The sequence below is a fragment of the Ovis canadensis genome, chromosome 10 (genome assembly GCF_042477335.2).
Source record: "Ovis canadensis isolate MfBH-ARS-UI-01 breed Bighorn chromosome 10, ARS-UI_OviCan_v2, whole genome shotgun sequence".
NCBI lineage: Eukaryota > Metazoa > Chordata > Mammalia > Artiodactyla > Bovidae > Ovis > Ovis canadensis.
In genome coordinates this window covers 47,434,825-47,454,334 of record NC_091254.1, presented here as the reverse complement: position 1 = coordinate 47,454,334, position 19,510 = coordinate 47,434,825, and the positions used below count along the sequence as shown (strand labels likewise).

The following is a 19,510-nucleotide window of genomic DNA, read 5'->3' as shown; positions in this document are numbered from 1 at the left end:
CAATTTACCAAACTCATTAGGCATTCCTGCTGCTTTCATGGAATTTTCCATACTGCCCACCATCGAATTTCACATCCAGTGCCTACCTGGGATCTCTCTGTATGCAGGTCTTCCCACAACTTGCACAAAGCACCGAGATCTACGCACCCTCATTTCTCCCTGACCCCTACTTTGTTTATTTCCCCATTTCTTTGTTCTGCTCTTGGGAGCTAGAACTTCCTGAGGAAAATTTCATCTGAGCGGTAACTGCTGGATTTAGTCTCTTGTTATGTGTGTGTGCGTGCTCAGTTGTCTCTTTGCAGCCCCTGGACTGTAGCCCACCAGGCTCCTCTGTCCATGGGACTCCCCAGGCAAGAATACTGGAGTGGGTTGCCATTTTCTTCTCCAGGGGATCTTCCTGACCCAGGGATCGAACCTGAATCTTGAGTCTCCTGCTTTGGCAGGCAGATTATTTACCCCTATCATCACCTAGGAAGCCCATAGTCTATTGTCATACTGGGGTCAAACGATCACACTCAAATGAGTGGGGCAGATATGTGAACAGTTTTGTTTTTGGGAAATGTCTACACTGGCCAAGCTTATAACGTGTCCTCCCTCCTGCCCTCAGAGATGCTTTACCTCCCACCTCTTCACAGTGAACAAGAAACAACAAAATAATGTCTTTTTCCCCCCAGTGTTTTTCTACCCTTTCTTTCCAATATCACTGCCATTACCCTGGGTTAGATAATAACTGGTGATGATGATGATAATTGATAGTAAAAATTTAGAGCGATTGTTCCTTTATTGACTTTTTGCTTCCAATTTTTTCCCACTCCACTGCACTCTGCACCACACCAATTTTCCCAAAACATGAAAAATGATCTCACCCTTCACCAATATAATTTAGTAAGAAACACCTCAAGTCTGTAAAGTAAAAAGTCCTTAAGTCTAGTATTTAAAGTCTTCAGATCCAATTTCCGAGTCCCATTTCCCTTGGGTTCGAGCCCTACATAAACCATTTACTCCAAAGTTACCACCTTTACATAAACCTTTCACTCCAGGAGTGAAATACTCTCCCTAACAACGTCTGTTCATGTATCTTACTGAACAAAATGCATTTATTCACTAACTGGAAAGAAAAACTAAGTCTTGAGATATACCTCAATTTCACAGAACTGGTCTTGAGGTGATTGTTCTTGTGATTTTGTCCAAGCAGTGTCATCACAGGAAACTGTCATTTATTAATGACATGAACAAACATGAAAGTCCAAACAGTAACTCATTAACCGAGTTTCCATTTCTAAGAGCAAATGTCTTTCCCATGGGGAGAGGGGCTCTGTCTCTCCTCTATGGAATCCTTGACACCTATAACACTGCCTGGCATCCAGCTCATGTGAAATATTTATTTCTTTCAGTGAATAAACCACAGTGGACCGACAGAAAATAGTTGACATGTTTTAATATTTATTGGTAGAAACAGATCTTCAATGCATACTTTGTGTTTGTATAAATTCTACATTCTCTTACTTTTGTTGTCATCGTTTTATTTGGAGTTTTTTGGCCTCCAAGTGAACTTAACATAGTATCTATGCATTTGATTCTTTACAGAATTTTTTTTTGGATTTTAAACTAAATTTGAGAAACCATGCATGTTGTACATTTTACTTAATTTAATCCAAAAAATGGTTTGCACTTTCAAAAACGTCACGAAAAGGCAGAACTCAAATAACCTCTATGCTCTAAAATGTCCATGTTCCATTTCTGAAAAAAGAAATACTTGTTCAGTGTTATATATTGCTTGCTGTCTAGTAAGTCAGATTGTCAGAAACGCTTCATAAATTATCTCTATTTTAAAATATCTTAATCCACTTCCTCCCCGAGATGATCCTGCAAATATTAAATATTGTGCCATATGCAGTAATAGCCCAACAGCTTAAAATAAGAACCAAACCAGTAGTTTTCAGACTGAATATTTTAACCTTAAAATTATATACCTATATATACACATATTAAATTTAAGTACTGCATAATAAATTTAACATTTCAAGTAACTTAAGTGCATTAAGCAAACATTCAGCCAGGGACTCTTTCATGAAGACACTTTCCTTAGAATGAAAAGTTAAAGGAAGGCTTATTTAGATACCAATGTCTGGACACAGTATGAAGCCTATGGGACCTGAAAGTCCAAGCAAAACCCTGCAGGACTTTTCGGACAAATATTGACTTGTAACCTACCAAACTGTGCAGATACAAAAGTGCTTAGCATGAACAAAATTACCAAAATAAAAATATTTTGAAGGTTATTTGGTTCTAGAAATATTAACTATTCTGTACTTTAGAATAATTCAATATTTGCATTTTAAACTTGCTATAAATTTACTCTTTAACAAGTTAAAAAAGCACACACAAAAAATAGTTCAAACTATAATCATCTGCTATTTTTCATCCTGGTAAGCGCATCACAAATGATTCAAGAAAACAATGCCTGAACACAGCTCCCCGGTGGTGTGCGTCTGAGGAACTCAGGGCATCACCCGCTGTTGGCTAGGCCGGACCCTAAGACAGGTTGCCGGCAGACGGGGCAGGTGCAGTTCTCTGAGAGCCAACGGTCGATGCAGTGGATGTGGAACTCGTGCATGCAGGGTAACTGCCTGAGCTTGTTTCCGGCCACGTAGTCGCTGATGCACACACTGCAGGCCTTGCCCGGCTCGCCGTCCGCACCGCTGTGCTCGTAGTTCCGGGTGGAGAGATTGTCGATCTGCTCTTTGGTTAAACCACGCGTGGGGTCGTCATCGTCCCCCTCGTTAAGCAGGAAGAAGTGAGCGAGGCGAAGAATGGGTAGTGTTCCCGTCTCCACTAAGTTACCTGAATTCCGCGCAGGACGGCCCACCACGGGGTCGCTGGCTAGGGTATGAAGTGGGGTGAGCTCCACGCGGGCCAGCCGGCCCCGGGGTGCTCCTCCCACGGGAGGGCCGGCGGCCTCACCCGGGGGACCCGCGTCTGAGCGCAGCGCCGGCCCGTGCGGGCCATCGCTCTGCGTCTCTGACTCTGACTCGGCCTCCATGAGAGAACTCAGCTCACCAAAGCCAGTCATGATCTGCCTTAGAATTGATCGCAGCGCCGTGGAGGACGGCTCGGCGAGCTCATGCTCAGACACCCTGCGCAGCGGCACGGTGATGGTGCTCACATAGGTGCGCATCCCTGAGCGCTCCTGGCGTGAGATGCTGCGGTGGAAGCCTCCACTGTTTCTCTCCAAGGAGATCCGGTTCTCCGCCAGCCCCACCCGAGACCGAGTCCTGTTGGCGATGCTGTCGCGGTCGCTGCTCTCTCCGGGACGAATCCTCCTCACCTGCAGGTCCAGGGTGATGGTCGGGTGTCGCCGCATGGCCGCGGGCAGCCTGCTGGGCTCCTCCTCTTCCTCTTCCACCGTGATTCTGGACACAAGCCTGGAGTTGGAGAAGAGTGAGGACGCAGCCCCTCTGCCTTCTGGGTCCTGCTCCAGGAAGACCCGGGTTACCCCTCTCCTCCTGACAGACCGCCTGGTGCTCTGCTGGGAAGGCCGGCTCTCTCTCTGTGAATTATGGTAAACTGTGCCATTCGGTCGCTGAATCGGCGACCGGCTCCGACTCCTGAAAGTAGACCGTAGTCTTATGGGCTCTAGTCTTTGGTTTGTATTCCTCACTGTGACATTGGTTCTGGCCCCATTTTCCCAGACATGTGCTGCTCCAAACCGCTGCCCCTCCCTCTGCCTGAGTTCACTCCCACCTGATGGAGTGCTGAGATGAGTGAGCGGGGCACCAGGTCCAGGACTGCCAGATGCACCCCCAATTCTATTTCTTAGTCTACCCAATGGAGACAGAGAGCCTTCAACTGAGCTCTGCCCCCCGGAGCCAAGGTGTGTCCTGGGAATGCGGGCACCGCGGCTTAGATTCCCTGCAGCCTGGCTCCTGGTTCGCCTGGCCACAGGACTGCTTGGTCTCTGGGGCCCATCTGCAGCCTGATCTTGACTGACATCTGAGAAGGGCATGCCCACAGAGTCTTCGCCATCCATTTCAAATCCTCTGTTCTCGTGGTTGATGTGGATTTCCAGACTAAACCGAAACTCTCCACTGTGAGGGTTGGTTCGACTCACAGCTCTCCAGGTCTGGTTCCCATTCTGCCCACTTCGAGTTGCATTTCCTGTGCGAAGAAAGGTGTTCAGCCATTCCAGCAGAGAATCTTCATTCGAACTCTCTTCAGGGATTCCTGAGTCTGGAAAGCAAACCAAATCAACTTAACATCAATTCCTGAAAGCCATCTTTGGATTTTCATTGAAAGCGTATAAAATAAAGTTTTTATTAAATTAAATTATATTTAAGAACATCTGTGCATTTGAATGAATGAAAAACAGCCAAAAAGAAAATGAACTTTCTAAAAGGTGTATACTACAAGTGTACTATAATACACAGTGTGAATTAACGTTATAAAATTTTAAATACTATTTGTGCAGAGGTGTGAAGAAATCTTCACTCTTGCTTTCTATAGGCCTATTACTGGCAAAATATTAAGGCAAATGAAAAATATAACCATTACCAAAACTGTACATTTAAATTGCTTTATTTATATGGTAATATTAATAAAACATGGCAAGAAAACATACATAATTCACCTGAATTTGTAGAATCCTTTTGGGAAAGGTAACAGTGTTTTTTGCAACTAGGTATTTTGGTAACCTTAAGAATCTTGTTTCTTAGAAACTGCCAAAAACATATAACTCAAGAACGGTGGCTTTATGAGTACAATATTAGAACCATAATATGTCTTTATGTAAAGAAAGGAAATTTTAAGCATTTAATTCAGTTCTCTATGGCTATATCCTTACCTGTAAACTTGATATAATAATAGGATAGATGTCAGGGGATTATCATGAGGATAAAAGAAGACACGGTATATGATTAACATAACATCTGGCATGATATAATATGTGAGAAAGCACTCAATAAATGTTAGCCATTATATATAATACAATAAAATACATTTTCTGTTCATTTAGAATGTGAGCTGCATGAAGACAAACAAGTTTTGTCTTATTTTGTTCACTGTTAAATCCCCAACCTCTATTCTATTTGGTACAAATCAGACTCTCAATTAATACTTCTGAATGAATCAATTTAGAAATAACTGCACCCGATAGACTTCTTTGACTATGACAGTGCTACTGTGGGAAGCTTACATTTTCTGTTTTTAACCAGTGGGTTATTAAAGTACAAAATTCAATGAAAGGCATTGTAATGTGTATTAACTACACAGATTTTACCCTTAAAGTCTGTTCTACTCAAAAACAGCTATTAAATGGGACTGCTATGATTTTATTTCATTACTGCAATCTCTCATAAAAAATGTTCTTTATTAAAGTTAAACCTATTAATCAGCTGCTGATTATCAGTAAAATAAGCAACTTTAGCCATATTCTAAAAATATAAGCTATTTCATTTGTAATGGGTACATTTTCCATTAAAACATATCTCAAAGGACCAGTCTTACCAGCTATACTCATAGAGTACAATCTGTCTATATCAATGTAAAGAAAACAAGAGTTAATTTCCACTTTCCATTTTAATTTGCAAAGAGATATGAGTAAACAGCAGGTAAACATTAACTCATTCTAAATGCCACTGCTTTAATTACTAGGATGCAGTGATGATGATGCATGAAAGAGGTCAACTCATATCTCACAAAATCTGTGGTCCCTTCTTCCACTGTAAATGTACTGTGATGGTCCTGGGCGCAGCCTGGCAAGCAGGGCGTTCACAGGACTGAGTTCTCATCAATGGAACTGGAGTGGAAGTGAGAGAGCTCATTTTCAGGCATGTGCCTGTGCCTCCCTCTGGACCTAGAACTGTCAGTTAGAACCTAGATATGGTGGTGACTTAGCTTGATCATGAAGGCCGCACCACGGAGCAGCAGCAGTCAACGTCCAGTAAACCTTTCTGCAACAGTGGAGGTGCTCTGTCTCTGTGCTGTCTGATACAGAAGCTACTGGCCACATGGGACTATTAAACGCCTGAATGTGGCTAATATGACTGAGGAACTGAGTATTCAATTGTATTAAATTTAAATAGGCCCTTGTGGCCGGTAGCTACTGCACTGGACAGCACAGTTGTAGAACCACTCTGCTGGCTGGGCAGGTCCCAGGAGGCTTTATGGAGGAAAGTGTGTCTGCCCTGGACTGTTAACATGTAAGAGGAGTAAACATATCTTCCCGAGCCAATGCACCTGGGGTTTTTAATAGTCTTCACCCTAATTTATACCATGATCTTGATATAATACGTGAAACTTCTACTAACAAATACTTGTGGGGAAGGAAGTGGTAGGGCAGACCTTAATGCTGGCTCTACTTTTAATTCTATACACTTCTGTTTAGTTTGAAATTTTTTTTAAGCAATTTGTTTTTTATAAGAACTTATGACTTAGTGTTTGTTCAGTAAAATGATATAACAAACATAAAAACAACACAGCAAAGCAACAAACAGGTTTTTCTGACTCAGTCTTTCTATGTTGCTCTGTATAACTTTTTAAAAGCCAAGCTTAGTTATATTAATTTAAAAATAAAATCTAGTCTGTACATTCTAAAATTAAAAAGAATTCTGCTGGCAATTAATATACTATTTCATACACAGGAGCTCCTGAAGGCAACGGGTGTATAAGACATCTTTATATGCAACCTCTGTCCTGTACTGCCAAACTGTACTCCTTTGCATATAATTCATAAATACTCCCTGAATGAGTATCACATTAAATCTGAAAAACACTAAAAACCAACGTCAGACAAGGTCCTGGAAGCTCATGTCTGCAATTACTCCAATCAAACCTGTTCCTTATAGAAAGGAGTCCATAGTACCTCTGGTGTTTGTCCCATTCCTCAAGTCAGGCTGAGATGCTATTTGTTCCTTGACACCATCTAACCGCTGTTGTAATTCTTCTGATGTTATTTCTCCTAAAAAACAGAAAAATGCTCACTGAAATTCAAATTTTTAAATTACTAAGTTTTATGAAAACTTACGGTCAGACTAATCTTCAGCAATCTGTGACAGACATTCTGTTTTCATTTCTGTAATCTGAAGACAGTAAAAACTGTTTACTTGATGCAAATACACATCATTTTGGTTGTTTCATTTATTAATGTTTTATTTAAATTAAAATAAGATTTAATTTGAATCATTAATAAAGTGCTCCCAGTTGATATACTTAGGAACCCATAGGCTATAATTCTATGGATTTTTGTCAGAGTTAAAAAGAAATTAAGAGGGGAATATTTCTAGAGAAAACTTCAAATCTTTACTTGAATTTTACCTAGTTCATTACATGGGTAATCCACTATATAGTATGCAAATATGCAACACAGAAATATATTACATACAAACCTCCAAGTTTCAACCAGTGTGAAATTTGATTTGTAAAAAAATTATGGAGCAAGTCTGACTCTGGAGGACTTATTAGTTCAAGTAAATAAATAAACAGTAACATGAGTTAGAATCAGGTTTGAAATGAATAGTATTTGTACAAATATTACTTAAGAGAAATAGGACCACATATGTAAATATTGGACACTATCATGTACATGAACCACTTGGTTTTTTTGACACTTGTATAACAGTGCTAGATATTCAATATTCTTGTTTGGTCGCTAAGTCATGTCTGACTCTTGTAAGCCCGTGAACTGTAGCCCACGAGACTCCTCTGTCCTTGAGATTTCCCAGGAAAGAATACTGGAGTGGGCTGCCATTTCCTCCTCCAGGGGATCTTCCTGACCAGCGATCAAAGCGAATCTCCTGCATTGGCAGGTGGAATCTTTACTGCTGAGCCACCAGGGAAGCCCCAATATTAACCTACTTATGACATAAAGAAGTACACCAGTGATTTTTCTATGTTGTTATGTTACAAAGCTCTTGAAGTCACCAAAACAGTACAATGTATTTTGGAACAGGGAAGATGGGGGTAAAAACCCCTCCTAATGCTGAAACTTTTAATAATGCTGAAAAAGGTATTTTCTCTTTTACCTATCCCTTACCAGGAGTGCCTAAAAGATTATGGTCTCTCATCAGCCGGTAATCTTCATCATTGAGGTTGTTTATAAACTGGTAATAGGCTTCTTCTCTGTGGAGACGCTCTTGCTGCCACCTTCTCTCATTTTCTTGGTGATGCTGGTCTTGGGATGAAGTTTCTTCACCACCGTCATCTGATTGAGATCTAGATCGATTCATGCTGAGACTCCCGGCTTTCTGTTCAAACAACAAACACAAATTCAAGGTATTAGTCATGGACTGACTAAACACATGGCTTCATGTTTGTTTTTTTCATTTTCATTTAAAAAATCTGCCCACTACTCAAATACTTCGTATGCCAAGTCTTGCAGTGAAAAACTTACATGTAAAATAAATATCAATACTAACAGCTCCTAGGCAATACAACACAACTGGGCCTACTGCTTTGCTGAAAGCTGCCCATGAAGTCAAAATGGATTTGGTTTCACCACACATTTCTCATACTTGAAAACCAAAGTGATTATCTCACTTTTACCTCTTTGACTCTCCTGTAAAGTTGGTTTAATATATTCCAAATATCTGAATACTTTATTTTAGCATACAGATTTTAACCTTGAATTATGCACATTCTTTACTTAATAAGCATTGGGAAGGTATCATTTACATTTATTTCCAGTAGGAGTTTTCTTCCCAAAATAAAGTTCATAAATGTAATATTACCCTCTTTGCATTTTGTTGAAGTAAAAATAAGTTAGCTGAACAGACCTGAAGTTGACTTCTCTTACACCTCACAGGAGACAATACTACATGCACAACTCTGGGGATCCTGCAAGCACATCAGAACTCTTGTACCTCTCTATAAGAACCTTGTTCCTAAGACTGGAGTGGTTAGTCCAGAGGCTGCTGAGTGCCAGTGAAACTTCCTGACCTTGCTGAGGCAAACACTGCTTTTGGATTATCCTGAAATGTTATTCCTGAGAAATTTACTTTTAAACCATAAGGAAATCAAGGGAAGAACTATTTATTTCATAAATATCTTAAAATTTCTTAAACATATCTAAGTCGTTAAAGCTTCAGTTCTCAACTGGGAATGCATACCAAACTCACTTGAAATTTTCCAGAATACAGATGTCCAGAGTTCACCCCCAATCCAGGTCAGAATTTTCCAGGGTAGGGCTCAGGTCTAACTGCAAGAGCTAATTTGGGTGTTCTGTGGCTGAAATGGGGCTTCCTGAGTGGTGCCAGTGGTAAAGAATCTGCCTGCCAATGCAGGAGATGTAGGAGACACAGGTTCAATCTCTGGGTCAGGAAGGCTCCTGGAGGAGGGCATGGCAACCCACTCCAGTATTCTTGAGTGTGGGTTCTGGAGAATCCCATGGACAGAAGAGCCTGGTGGGCTACAGTCCATAGGGTCACACAGAGTCAGACATCACTGAAGCAACTCAGCATGCATACATGTGGCTGCAATAAACCATTCCTTGACAATTTCCAGTATGTCACTAACAGATATGTATAAGACAGCATATAACTTAATAGAAGCTAGAGGGTCAAATGACTAGGTGGCCAATGAAGCAACTGTTATAACTATGACTCAGTATTTAACAGGCAAACTATTGATATTTTGGGCTTCCCCGGTGGCTCAGTGGTAAAGAACTGCCTGCCAATGCAGGACACTCCAGTGCGATCCCAGGGTCGAGAAGATCCCCTGGAGAAGGAAATGGCAAGCCACTCCAGTATTCTAGCCTGGGAAATCTCATGGACAGAGGAGCCTGGTGAGCTACAGTCCATGGGGTCGCAGAAGAGTCCGACATGACCGAGCAACTGAGTAACAAACCACGAAATGGTACTTTAAAAACAAAGTGAAATTAGCCCAGGAGTGTAACTTATTGTATGAGTTAGCTACTATCCAATCTCACACACAGTCCAACATTAAATTACAAGGGTTTTTTTTCTTTTTAACAGGGATAACGTTATTTTTAAAAGATCTGTAGCACTATGTAATCATATGCAAATGAACATTATCAAACGTTCCCGATTTCTTTTCATGTTCAGCATGGTCAGGACTAGCCCATCATTAGCAAAGAGCGTATTTGGTAGGTACGGCAGTAATGTGACTTTTGTATAGTAAAAGATTTTAAAAATTTCAAACCTGTCACAAGACCAAACTAAATTAGTATTAGTCAAAACTTTTGAGCTTCTCCTCAAAAAGGTAATTCGTACAATTAAACACAATTAAATCCAAGTGAATACCTTATTTTCCTTTCAACATGCTTTTAACAACATACGCAGTGGTATCCGTCCTTCCATTGTCTGTGCTTTTTTTGACGGCTGCTCATCTGAAGCGATAAAACAGTGAATGAATTCAGTCAATGGCTTCTGGGAAGGCGAGGAAACGGGCTACCCGTCTCCAAACTCGGCTGCAAAGCCGAAGCAAAAATCTCTAGTGAATTCTGTGGACAGACTCACCTAGAAAACGAGATGCCCGGACAACTAGGTCATGAACCCCCCGCCACCCTCCCCCGTAGCAGAAACTAGGCCTCTCCCAGAGTGACAGTTCCTCTCTCAGGGCCCTTCCTTCCCACCCCGCTCGCTTTCGGAGACAGTCGGCCTCAGGCTCACTTCTCAACCTTCACTTTCTCGCCACCCCTGCCCTCCGCCTCCGATACCGGCTCCTCTCCTGGCCGTTGCGACGGAAGCGCGCGACGGGGGTAGGATCTCCAGAACAATAAACAAACGAGCTCAGGCGGCCCGACCAACCTCTTCCCAAGCCGCCCCCGAGTAACGAACGCTTCCCATAGCGACCCAGATTCCCAAGGGAGGCGGCTGACAGACTGCGCCTCAGCGCCAATCACCGGACAGCGCGGTGCAGCGGACGCGCGGGTAGCCAATCAGAGAAGAGGCGGGGCTCGGGGCGGTGCCGCAGGGGGCGGGAGTGGGGGGCGGGTCGCGTCTCCCGGAAGTTCGCGGGAGGCCTGGAGAGTTCCTAGGACCTCACCTCGCCCGCGTTCGGTCCGCTTCCCTCCAGCTGCCAGGAGAGGAGAAGCGTGCGTCCCGGAGGCAGTGACCCCGACGACGGGCGGGGTTCGCATCTGCGCCTCTGGAGGCCGCTGCCCTCTGTGGGCGTGTGCTGAGGAGAGGCCTCCTGCTGTGCCGCGGGACAGTCCAGCAAGGCTCTGGAGGCGGGACGGCCGGGCCGCGCCCCCTGCGCGACTGGAGATGCTCGTCCACCGCTGCCGGGCGCACGCCGGTGCGACCGGAAACCGTGTCCGGCGGGGCCCGGGAGGCGGCGTCCAGCGTTCCGGCCCTCAGCGCTGGCGGTCTCCGGGCCGCCCTCCCCGGTTGGCGTGAAGCCCAGCTGTCGGCTCCTATCCCTGGATCGCCTGGGTACCGCGTAGCTCAACACCCAGACGCTTTCCCGTATCGCTCGTCGGAAATTGCCAGCCCTCGTCAACTCTCGAGTGCTTTTACTCCTGTTGCTTCACCTTCCGCTAGGAAAGTGCGTTGAAACTCTCCCCACAGTCGTGCCTCTGGTTTTATTTCTAAGATGTGACGCTTTCCAGACTCGTCTCACACCACTCGTTAAACCCTTGAGTCCCCGCTCAGTCTGGTAGGGGCTCCCTGACTTCCCTATGGTCCAAAGGACTCAGTCATTGCGCCGGTGCTCACAGTACTGTGATTCTTCATTCATTCATTCATGGCCTTAACTGGGAAGCCGCTAGTCGATCCCCGCCATCACGCTGAGCTCCTGGGTAACAAGCCGGTGTGAGCTTGGGAATCCATGAGCTATCAGTGTCGTAGGGGTCTACGGACGTTTGTTGGTTTGCTTTTTAATTGGCATAGAGACTAAAAATGGAAATGTATAAATGATGCCGCCTGCAAGCCCCTTCACTGTCATCTCTGCCGCGTACTGCTACAGACTGGACTCTTCTTGGTGTCTGGGAACTCCTAGGCAACCCCAACCCTACTTTTGCCTAATTTCCTTTATCTCCCAGGACTCATTTCATATCTCATGGTCAAAGGGTTTTTTCTCTGATACCTCTGACTTGACACTGTAATGCCAACCTTCAGACACACATAAAACTAGGCCCATGTCCTTTCTATGGGGGCACCCATAGCTTCCTGTGTGTTAGTATTTACTTCCTCTGTTTTAGTATTTACTCATTTTGCTGTTCAATCCCTAAGTCTCATCGGACTCTTTGCCACCCCATGGACTGTAGCCCACCAGGCTCCTCTGTCTGTGGGGATTTCCAAGCAAGAATACGAAGTGGGTTGCCATTTCCTTCTCCAAGGATAACAAATATTTACTGGGTGCCGCTAGGAATTAGGTGCTAGTGATAACAGCAGAAAATGAGACCAACCAGGCCTCTTGCCCTCCTTTTCAATTGAAAAAGACAGCCACTGAGCAAGTTCCTACAATGATGTGATTTTCTGTTCATTTATAGGTCTCTTCTATCTAAGGTCCAAACTCCTTCCATTTGAACAAATGGTTTCATTCATTTTTATAGTCCCAGAACTCAGCACAGGGCCTGGCATAACATGCCTGCCAGACAACTGCATGAATGAGCAGAGAAAAATGCACTTTTGAGACTTCCCTGGGAGACCAGTGGTTAGATCTCCACGCTTCCACTGTAGGGTGCACAGGTTCGATCCCTTCTTGGGGAACTACAATTCTGCATGCTGTGCAGCATGACTAAAAACAGAATGCAAACTTTTTACAAACAGGATTAATGCATGTTAGTGCAATGACCTCAAGAACTGTGAGTACAAGTTTGAAAAAATCACACGTGAGACATCTAAAATTCAAGCAGAAATCATTTCTAGTATCTATATGAGTTTTAATGAGTATAATACTCCCTACCCAAGGAATAAAAAAATATAAAGTCTAACCATGTAATTTACCATGTGGAAATTTCTACAGATTTCTGTGGACAGATAGTCAGGTAATGTACCGAACCTGAATCTAGTATCTTGCTTCAGTTTTGTAGCCCAAGATAAAGTGACTCCTCAAGGGTTCTAGTTATGATAACTGGGACAGAGAGATGGATCACTCTGGATATCTGTATTTCTAGGTCTCATAACGTGCCAAAACCCTAACCCTAATTAATCTCATTTACTGTAGTAGTACCTGGCCTTTTTTGTGTCTTTTTTTTAATTTATTTTTTTTATTGAAGGATAACTGCTTTACAGAATTTTGTTGTTTTCTGTCAAATGTCAACATGAATCAGCCATAGGTATACATATATCCCCTCCCTTTTGAATCTCCCTCCCATTTCCCTCCCCATCCCACCCCTCTAAGTTGATACAGAGCCCCTGTTTGAGTTTCTGGAGTCATACAGCAAATTCCCATTGGCTATTTTACATATGGTAATGTAAGTTTCCATGGTATTCTTTCCATACATCTCATCCTCTCCTCCCCTCTCCCCATGTCCATAAGTCTATTCTCTATGTCTGTTTCTCCATTGCTGCCCTGTAAATAAATTCTTCAGAACCATTTTTCTAGATTCCATATATGTGCGTTAGAATACGATATTTATCTTTGTTTCTGGCTCACTTCACTCTGTATAATAGGTTCTAGGTTCATCCACCTCATCAGAACTGACTCAAATGTGTTCCTTTTAATGGATGAGTAATATTCCATTGTGTATATGTACCACAACCTCTTTCTTTATCCATTCATCTGTCGATGGGCATCTAGGTTGTGTGTGTCTCTTAACTCCAAGACTTTTTACAATTAGGAATAAAAAGGTATAAAAAAATTAAAACTGTATCATTAAAAGGATCTTCTGTATGTTTTATGTACTGAAAATGTTTAAGTGATTTTGGCTTCTTACAATGACAACCTTAATTGAAATTTAAAATCCAGTTCATGGGGTCACAAAGAGTCAGACATGAATTAGCAACTAAACAACAACAATAAAAGGGCATTACTTTGGGAAGGTATTGGCTTTGGATAATGAGTTAAGATCCCAGCAATACCTGAGTTGAATCTCAAAGAGGTGACAGGATTTAGAGAAGTAAAGAAGGAAGGGGAGTGTGGATGAGGGAAGGAGGGGAATAGTGATTGTTTTAGAGAGAATCAATAAACGTGTCCTACGTAGCAATTCTCAGCCTTGAATGCCCATTAGTATCACCAGGGAGCTTTAAAAATCCCAGTGCTCAGTTGCAGCCCAGATCAATTACACCAGAATTGCTAGAGTGATTCACCAGGTATTTTCAATGGACACCCAAGGTCAAAAACCACTGTTTAACTGGATGGAAAGCAGCATAGGAGAAACTGGTTAGGAACTGTAGTGGAGACTTGGAAGAACTCAGACTGTGGGAAATGTAGCTATGTGGAGCTAATGCATCTAATTCTAACGTATCCACTGAAAGCTGCCTTGAGGTGTTTTCATCATGGCAGGCTAAAGTAAGGCAGGAATATTAGATAAAGGAGCTAGGCTGTAGGCGGTGAAAGGTCACACAGGATCCTTGAAGATTTCTGAGCGGAGTAATGATGTAAATAAAACAGCGTTTTAAAAAGGAATGTAGGTTTTCAGAGCAAGAAGGACAATCATCTGATGGAACTTACTTGACCTTGGGCTAGTAAGGGGAAGGGTTATGAAGGGTGAAAAAGCCCCAGAGTTTCTGAGCATGGAGCTGCATGGAAACAAATAACCTTACATATCAAGTATCAGGTGGTTGCAAAGGTGACCTAATCATGTTTGTGTTCGATAGAAAGAGAGCTCTGTGGCTCACAGGAGACTCATGATTAGACAGGAACCAGCCAGAAATGACTGGGCTTTTCTGAGTAGCATAGTCCAGCTATGTGGAGGGTGAAACATATTGGAATGAAAAGTCAGAGTAAGATGTTAAACCTTGAAAAACTGACATGAAACTAAATGGTGTTCCTATAGATTACTTGCTACACTGTGGTGTAGCAAAATATTCTTTGAAATGAAAATTAAAGTCATATGCTTATTCAAGAAAAAAGGTGTCCAGCAGAGGGATAAAAGGACAATATTATATTCCTGAATATCAATTTAAAGAGGTAAATTTTCTTTGATAGTTACAGAACACGAGAGCAGAATTCATCATCAACAAATGGGAGAAATTTTCAGTTTGGGACATTCTTACTGGTCACTGTATTGGGAATCTCTTAGCTAAGAAAAGTAATTTTTTAACCTGTTATATGTATTTTTTCAGCTGTCTCTTTTACTTAGTAGGTATTTGATGGAAGGGTCTTGGCACCATACATAGACATTAATGAAGCAAGGGATGAGTGTAGGCATTTTAAAAATTATTCTGCAAAACATTAAGTTAAAAACATCAAGCTAATGTTATAAACAGGGGAAATCCTGTCTTCATTTCCCTCCTGACCCAGCTTAAATGTCATGGTCTGTCCTTTTCACTCACTGCTGCCAATAATCCTCACTTGCCACCCCTCATCTTTTCATCCTACCCAGCTGGCAGGGCCCTAATCCAGTGAATCCAACATCTGTCTTTGTCTGGTCTCCACCTGGGCTGTTGAGTGCTGGTGTCAAAAACCTCACTGCAGGGCAGACGGATACTGATACGCTGCATGGCTGCACCTGCAGATGGGCCCTTGACATTGGCTGGAAGTCCTAGGACGGTCTGCCAGCTATCTCTCTGATTCGGCCCAAAGGTTGTTTTCAACCTGCAGTCTTTTCAGGTATGAACTCATTGCTTTCTCTCCTTCCACACCTGTCTGCTCATTCACAGCAGGCAAACTTTTACCATATAGAGAAAACCAAAGCCATCTGAAACAGAACTACTTTCACCAAATCTACAGAGTCATATATATCCATGCCTGGTTGGAGAAGACTCTTGAGGGTCCCTTGGACTGCAAGGAGATCCAACCAGTCCATCCTGAAGGAAATCAGTCCTGGATATTCATTGGAAGGACTGATGCTGAAGCTGATACTCCAATACTTTGGCCACCTCATGCGGAGATTTGACTCATTGGAAAAGACCCTGATGCTGGGAGGGATTGTGGGCAGGAGGAGAAGGGGACAACAGAGGATGGGACGGCTGGATGGCATCACCGACTCGATGGACACGAGTTTGAGTGGACTCCGGGAGTTGGTGATGGACAGGGAGGCCTGGCGTGCTGCGATTCATGGGGTTGCAAAGAGTCAGACACGACTGAGCAACTGAACTGAACTGGGTAGACAGAAAGGCATGGATGATTTTTGCACTTCCTACTCACAAGAGGTGAGGTCTCCTTGCCCAGTCTTTGAAACTGGGCTTATCTTGAGTCTTGCTTTCACCAACAGAATGTGGTAGAAGTGATGCCATGTAAGTTCCAGAGCCCCAGCCTCAAGAGACCTTAACACTTTAACCTCTGCCATTTAAGAGCTCTCCCAGATGATGTAGGAAAGTATGAGACTGGACTGCTGAGACCAGCCAACCCCCAGAAAGGTGAGAAACAATCAATTTCTGTTTCACACCACTGTGTTTTGGGGTTGACTGTAGGGCAGCAGGAGATCTGTGACAATAGTTTGTGTCCTTTTCTCCTCCTACCTTTTAACCACAGAGGAAATGTTCAAGCACAAGTCTCCCCTCTCTGGTCCAGTCTCTTTCACTAGTTTAGGGGTCCACAACTATTCATCATTCTCATTAATCCCTTATAACTGGTTCCATTGAATTAAGGAAATACCTCCAGCCTCTTGCAACTAACAAAGCTTCCTTCAATCTTATGTTCACTCCCAGTTTTAGCCCTGATGCAGTAGGCTCTATTCATCTCCCTTTCACACCTAACCTCCTGAACGAGACTAATAATAGCTAACATACACAAACACTTACCATAGCTAGGCACCATTCTAAATACATATATTACTGAGTGCCTTAACCATGACAACTGCCTCAGGAGGTAGTTACTACTATAATTCCAATTTCTCAGCTGAGAAAACAAAGGCACAAGGAAGTGAAAAACAAGGTGCCCGATTTCAGGTCTGGATACAAAAGCCGGATTTCGTGGCTAAAGTCAGTTCTCCTAACCATTCTGCTATAAAAGCATCTACACTCTGTTCCATTTCCTTACTCCAAACTTAACTCTTCTACTCAATGTAGACCGGCTTTGCCCCCATCTTACCACCAAAACTGCACTTATTATCCAAAACAATCTATATAGATAAGTCACATGCTTGTAGTGGGGACCCCCCAAAAAATTGGCTCTTAAGAGGCCCCCAAATTCTTAGCTATTACAATGGCTTGTGGTCCTCAAAGTGCCATGGTAAACAGATATACAGTGTATCTGTGGTGTTAACATTTCATAAGGGTGGACAGTTAGGAAGCAAAATGTCTAAAAATATTCCTTGGAGGGGGGGTGATAATTTTAAAAGAGGTTGAGAAACACTGTGTAAATTAAACATTATACTCCTTATCTTGCTTTACTTCTTGGCAACATCCAACACTATCGACCATTCCCTTCTTTCCAAAACTTGTTCTTCCTTTGTCTTTTGTGACATCACTCCCCTTGATTCCCCCAAATAACCCTCTGGCTGCCTCCTCTCAGTCTCCCTTTCTGGCTCCTCCTCTACCCAGCCGTGGAATGTTGGAGGTGCTCAGGGATCTGCTCTGTTCTCAGTGTAACACTTTGCAGGTGATCGAGTCAATTTGTACAGCTGATGATTTCCAAACTTTTATATCTATGATCTCTTTTTAGCGTTAGTCTCCCATATCCCCCTTCCCACTAGGAATGTTCACTTATATTTCTGCAACATCTCCTATTTGACATGTCCAAAATGGAGTTCTTAATTTTTCCTCTAAACTTGTCTCTTTCAGAGTCTTCCCCCATCCCAGTAAGCGGCAACATCTTCAGGAGTCATCTTGATTCCTTTTTCTTTACATCCCTTCCAACGATCAGCAAGTCCCCAATCTATCTATGTATCTATCTATCTATCTACTTGCCTGCCTATCTATCCATATATCTGTCTCTCAGTCTTGACTTCTACAATCCATTCTTAACATAGCAGCCAAGTTGTTCTTTTCAAAGTAAAGACACCTGGTCACTAACCTGCTTGCAACCCTCCAGTTGCTCCAAAATAAAACCTATGGCCTAAAAGGCCTCCCTGGTGGCTCAGTTGGTAAAGAATCTGCCTGCAATACAGGTAGACCCAAGTTCCATCCCTGGGTCAGGAAGGTCCCCTGGAGAAGGAAATGGCAACCCACTCCAGGATTCTTGCCTGGAGAATCCCATGGACGGAGGAGCCTGGTGAGCTACAGTTCATGGGGTTACAAAGAGTTGAGTCGGATACAACTGAGCGACTACCAAAGGTTCTGTATAGGCTTGCCCCTGCCTACCTCATTGTCCTCATCTCACACCACCTCTCCCCTCATGACACTCCTATCACATAGCCTTCTTTCTGTTCCTTGGCTCCTGGCTCAAGGTCTTTGCACTTGCTGTCCCTCAGATCCATCCATTTGGGCCACTCTGCCTCCCTCCCCTTGGCAGCTTTTGCTCCTCATCACTCAGGTCTCCCCTTAAGCATCACCTCAGAGAGTCTCTGGCCATTGACCTGATCTAAGCAATCTCCTCCTGGGCCCACTTTCCACCTTATTGCCCTATTCCATTTCTTCACGGTACTTACTTACAGCATGCCCCCTTCTCCTGTGAGCTCTTTTCCCCCCATCTTCCTCATCCCTCTGAATGAAGGAGCACTGTATTCTTATATAAGCCTGCCTCCACGGCCACACTTCACTGGTCCAAAGCGGGCTCCTGATCCAGCTGGTCCAGTGTCTTTCCTGGGATTTTTAGAACTGGAATTGAGAAGCAGAGCTGATTCTTCTCTAATGACAGGCATCTTACATCAAATTCAGGGACTGTTAGTGGTCATGTGTCCAGTCATGTGGAGGAAATGACTCTGTAAGAGCAAATGACACTCACATGATTAAGGGAAGAAAGTTATTTTTGAAATTTTTTTTTTTGTTGTTCTGGTGGTTTCTAGGGTCTAAATTAAATTCGAGATGCTTATAGAGTCGAGAAACTTTTTGCATCAGTATTTTCTTTGAAAAATTATAAAAGACTAGACAGATTGAACCTGCTATTTCTCATGTCTAACATTACACTCAAATATAGATGCTTAGTTTGTGCTTTTTGATGATAAAGGTAACGAACACTCAACCTGTAGAATGGGAGAGTAGATATTTTACATTTAAATCACTTAGAACTGGAATTGAGATACTGACTGAGAAAATGGAATTAAAAGCTGCAGAGACAAGTGATCAATGCTGAGAAGACTTAGTAAGACGTTTACGTTCATATAGCATAAAGCACCAAATCCTTTTGCTGCAAAAAGCACATGCTCAGAGGAAAGGCTGGGAAAAATGTCAAACATTTTAAAATGACTTGCCCCCCCCTTTATATTATTATTAAGGTTCATTTAAATCTTTATAGAAACCAAGCCAATGCAGCACATTCTAATTCTTTATAATTATGCAAACTATGTCCTGGGCACTGTGTGGAGGCCTAAGATAAGTTAGTGACTTGGTCATTAAGGTGTTCATTA

The 19,510-nt window shown here is 42.9% G+C and overlaps 1 protein-coding gene across 6 annotated transcripts; it reads right to left on the bottom strand.

The window, feature by feature from the left end:
- Window positions 1-1,423: 1,423 nt before the first annotated feature.
- Window positions 1,424-11,258, bottom strand: RNF6 (ring finger protein 6). Of its 6 annotated transcripts, none has more exons than XM_069602268.1 (5): window positions 10,999-11,258; window positions 10,254-10,339; window positions 8,030-8,240; window positions 6,860-6,955; window positions 1,424-4,230 (listed from the first exon to the last, which is right to left on the bottom strand). In XM_069602268.1, exons 3-5 carry the CDS (start codon window positions 8,220-8,222, stop codon window positions 2,510-2,512), a joined length of 2,010 nt encoding a protein of 669 aa, XP_069458369.1. In that variant the 5' UTR covers window positions 8,223-8,240; window positions 10,254-10,339; window positions 10,999-11,258; the 3' UTR covers window positions 1,424-2,509. The 6 variants fall into 6 exon arrangements, with proteins under 6 accessions (XP_069458369.1, XP_069458370.1, XP_069458368.1 ...); XM_069602269.1 differs by lacking the exon at window positions 10,999-11,258 and adding an exon at window positions 10,761-10,889; XM_069602267.1 differs by lacking the exon at window positions 10,999-11,258 and adding an exon at window positions 10,670-10,885.
- Window positions 11,259-19,510: the final 8,252 nt, after the last annotated feature.

Coding starts and splice junctions, on each gene's coding strand:
- RNF6 (XM_069602268.1), bottom strand. CDS start 8,222: ATGAATCGATCTAGATCTCAATCAGATGACGGTGGTGAAGAAACTTCA. Junction 6,956..8,029: donor TAATCTTTTAGGCACTCCTG/GTAAGGGATAGG, acceptor TCTGTTTTTTAG/GAGAAATAACATCAGAAGAA. Junction 4,231..6,859: donor GAATGGGACAAACACCAGAG/GTACTATGGACT, acceptor TTTGCTTTCCAG/ACTCAGGAATCCCTGAAGAG.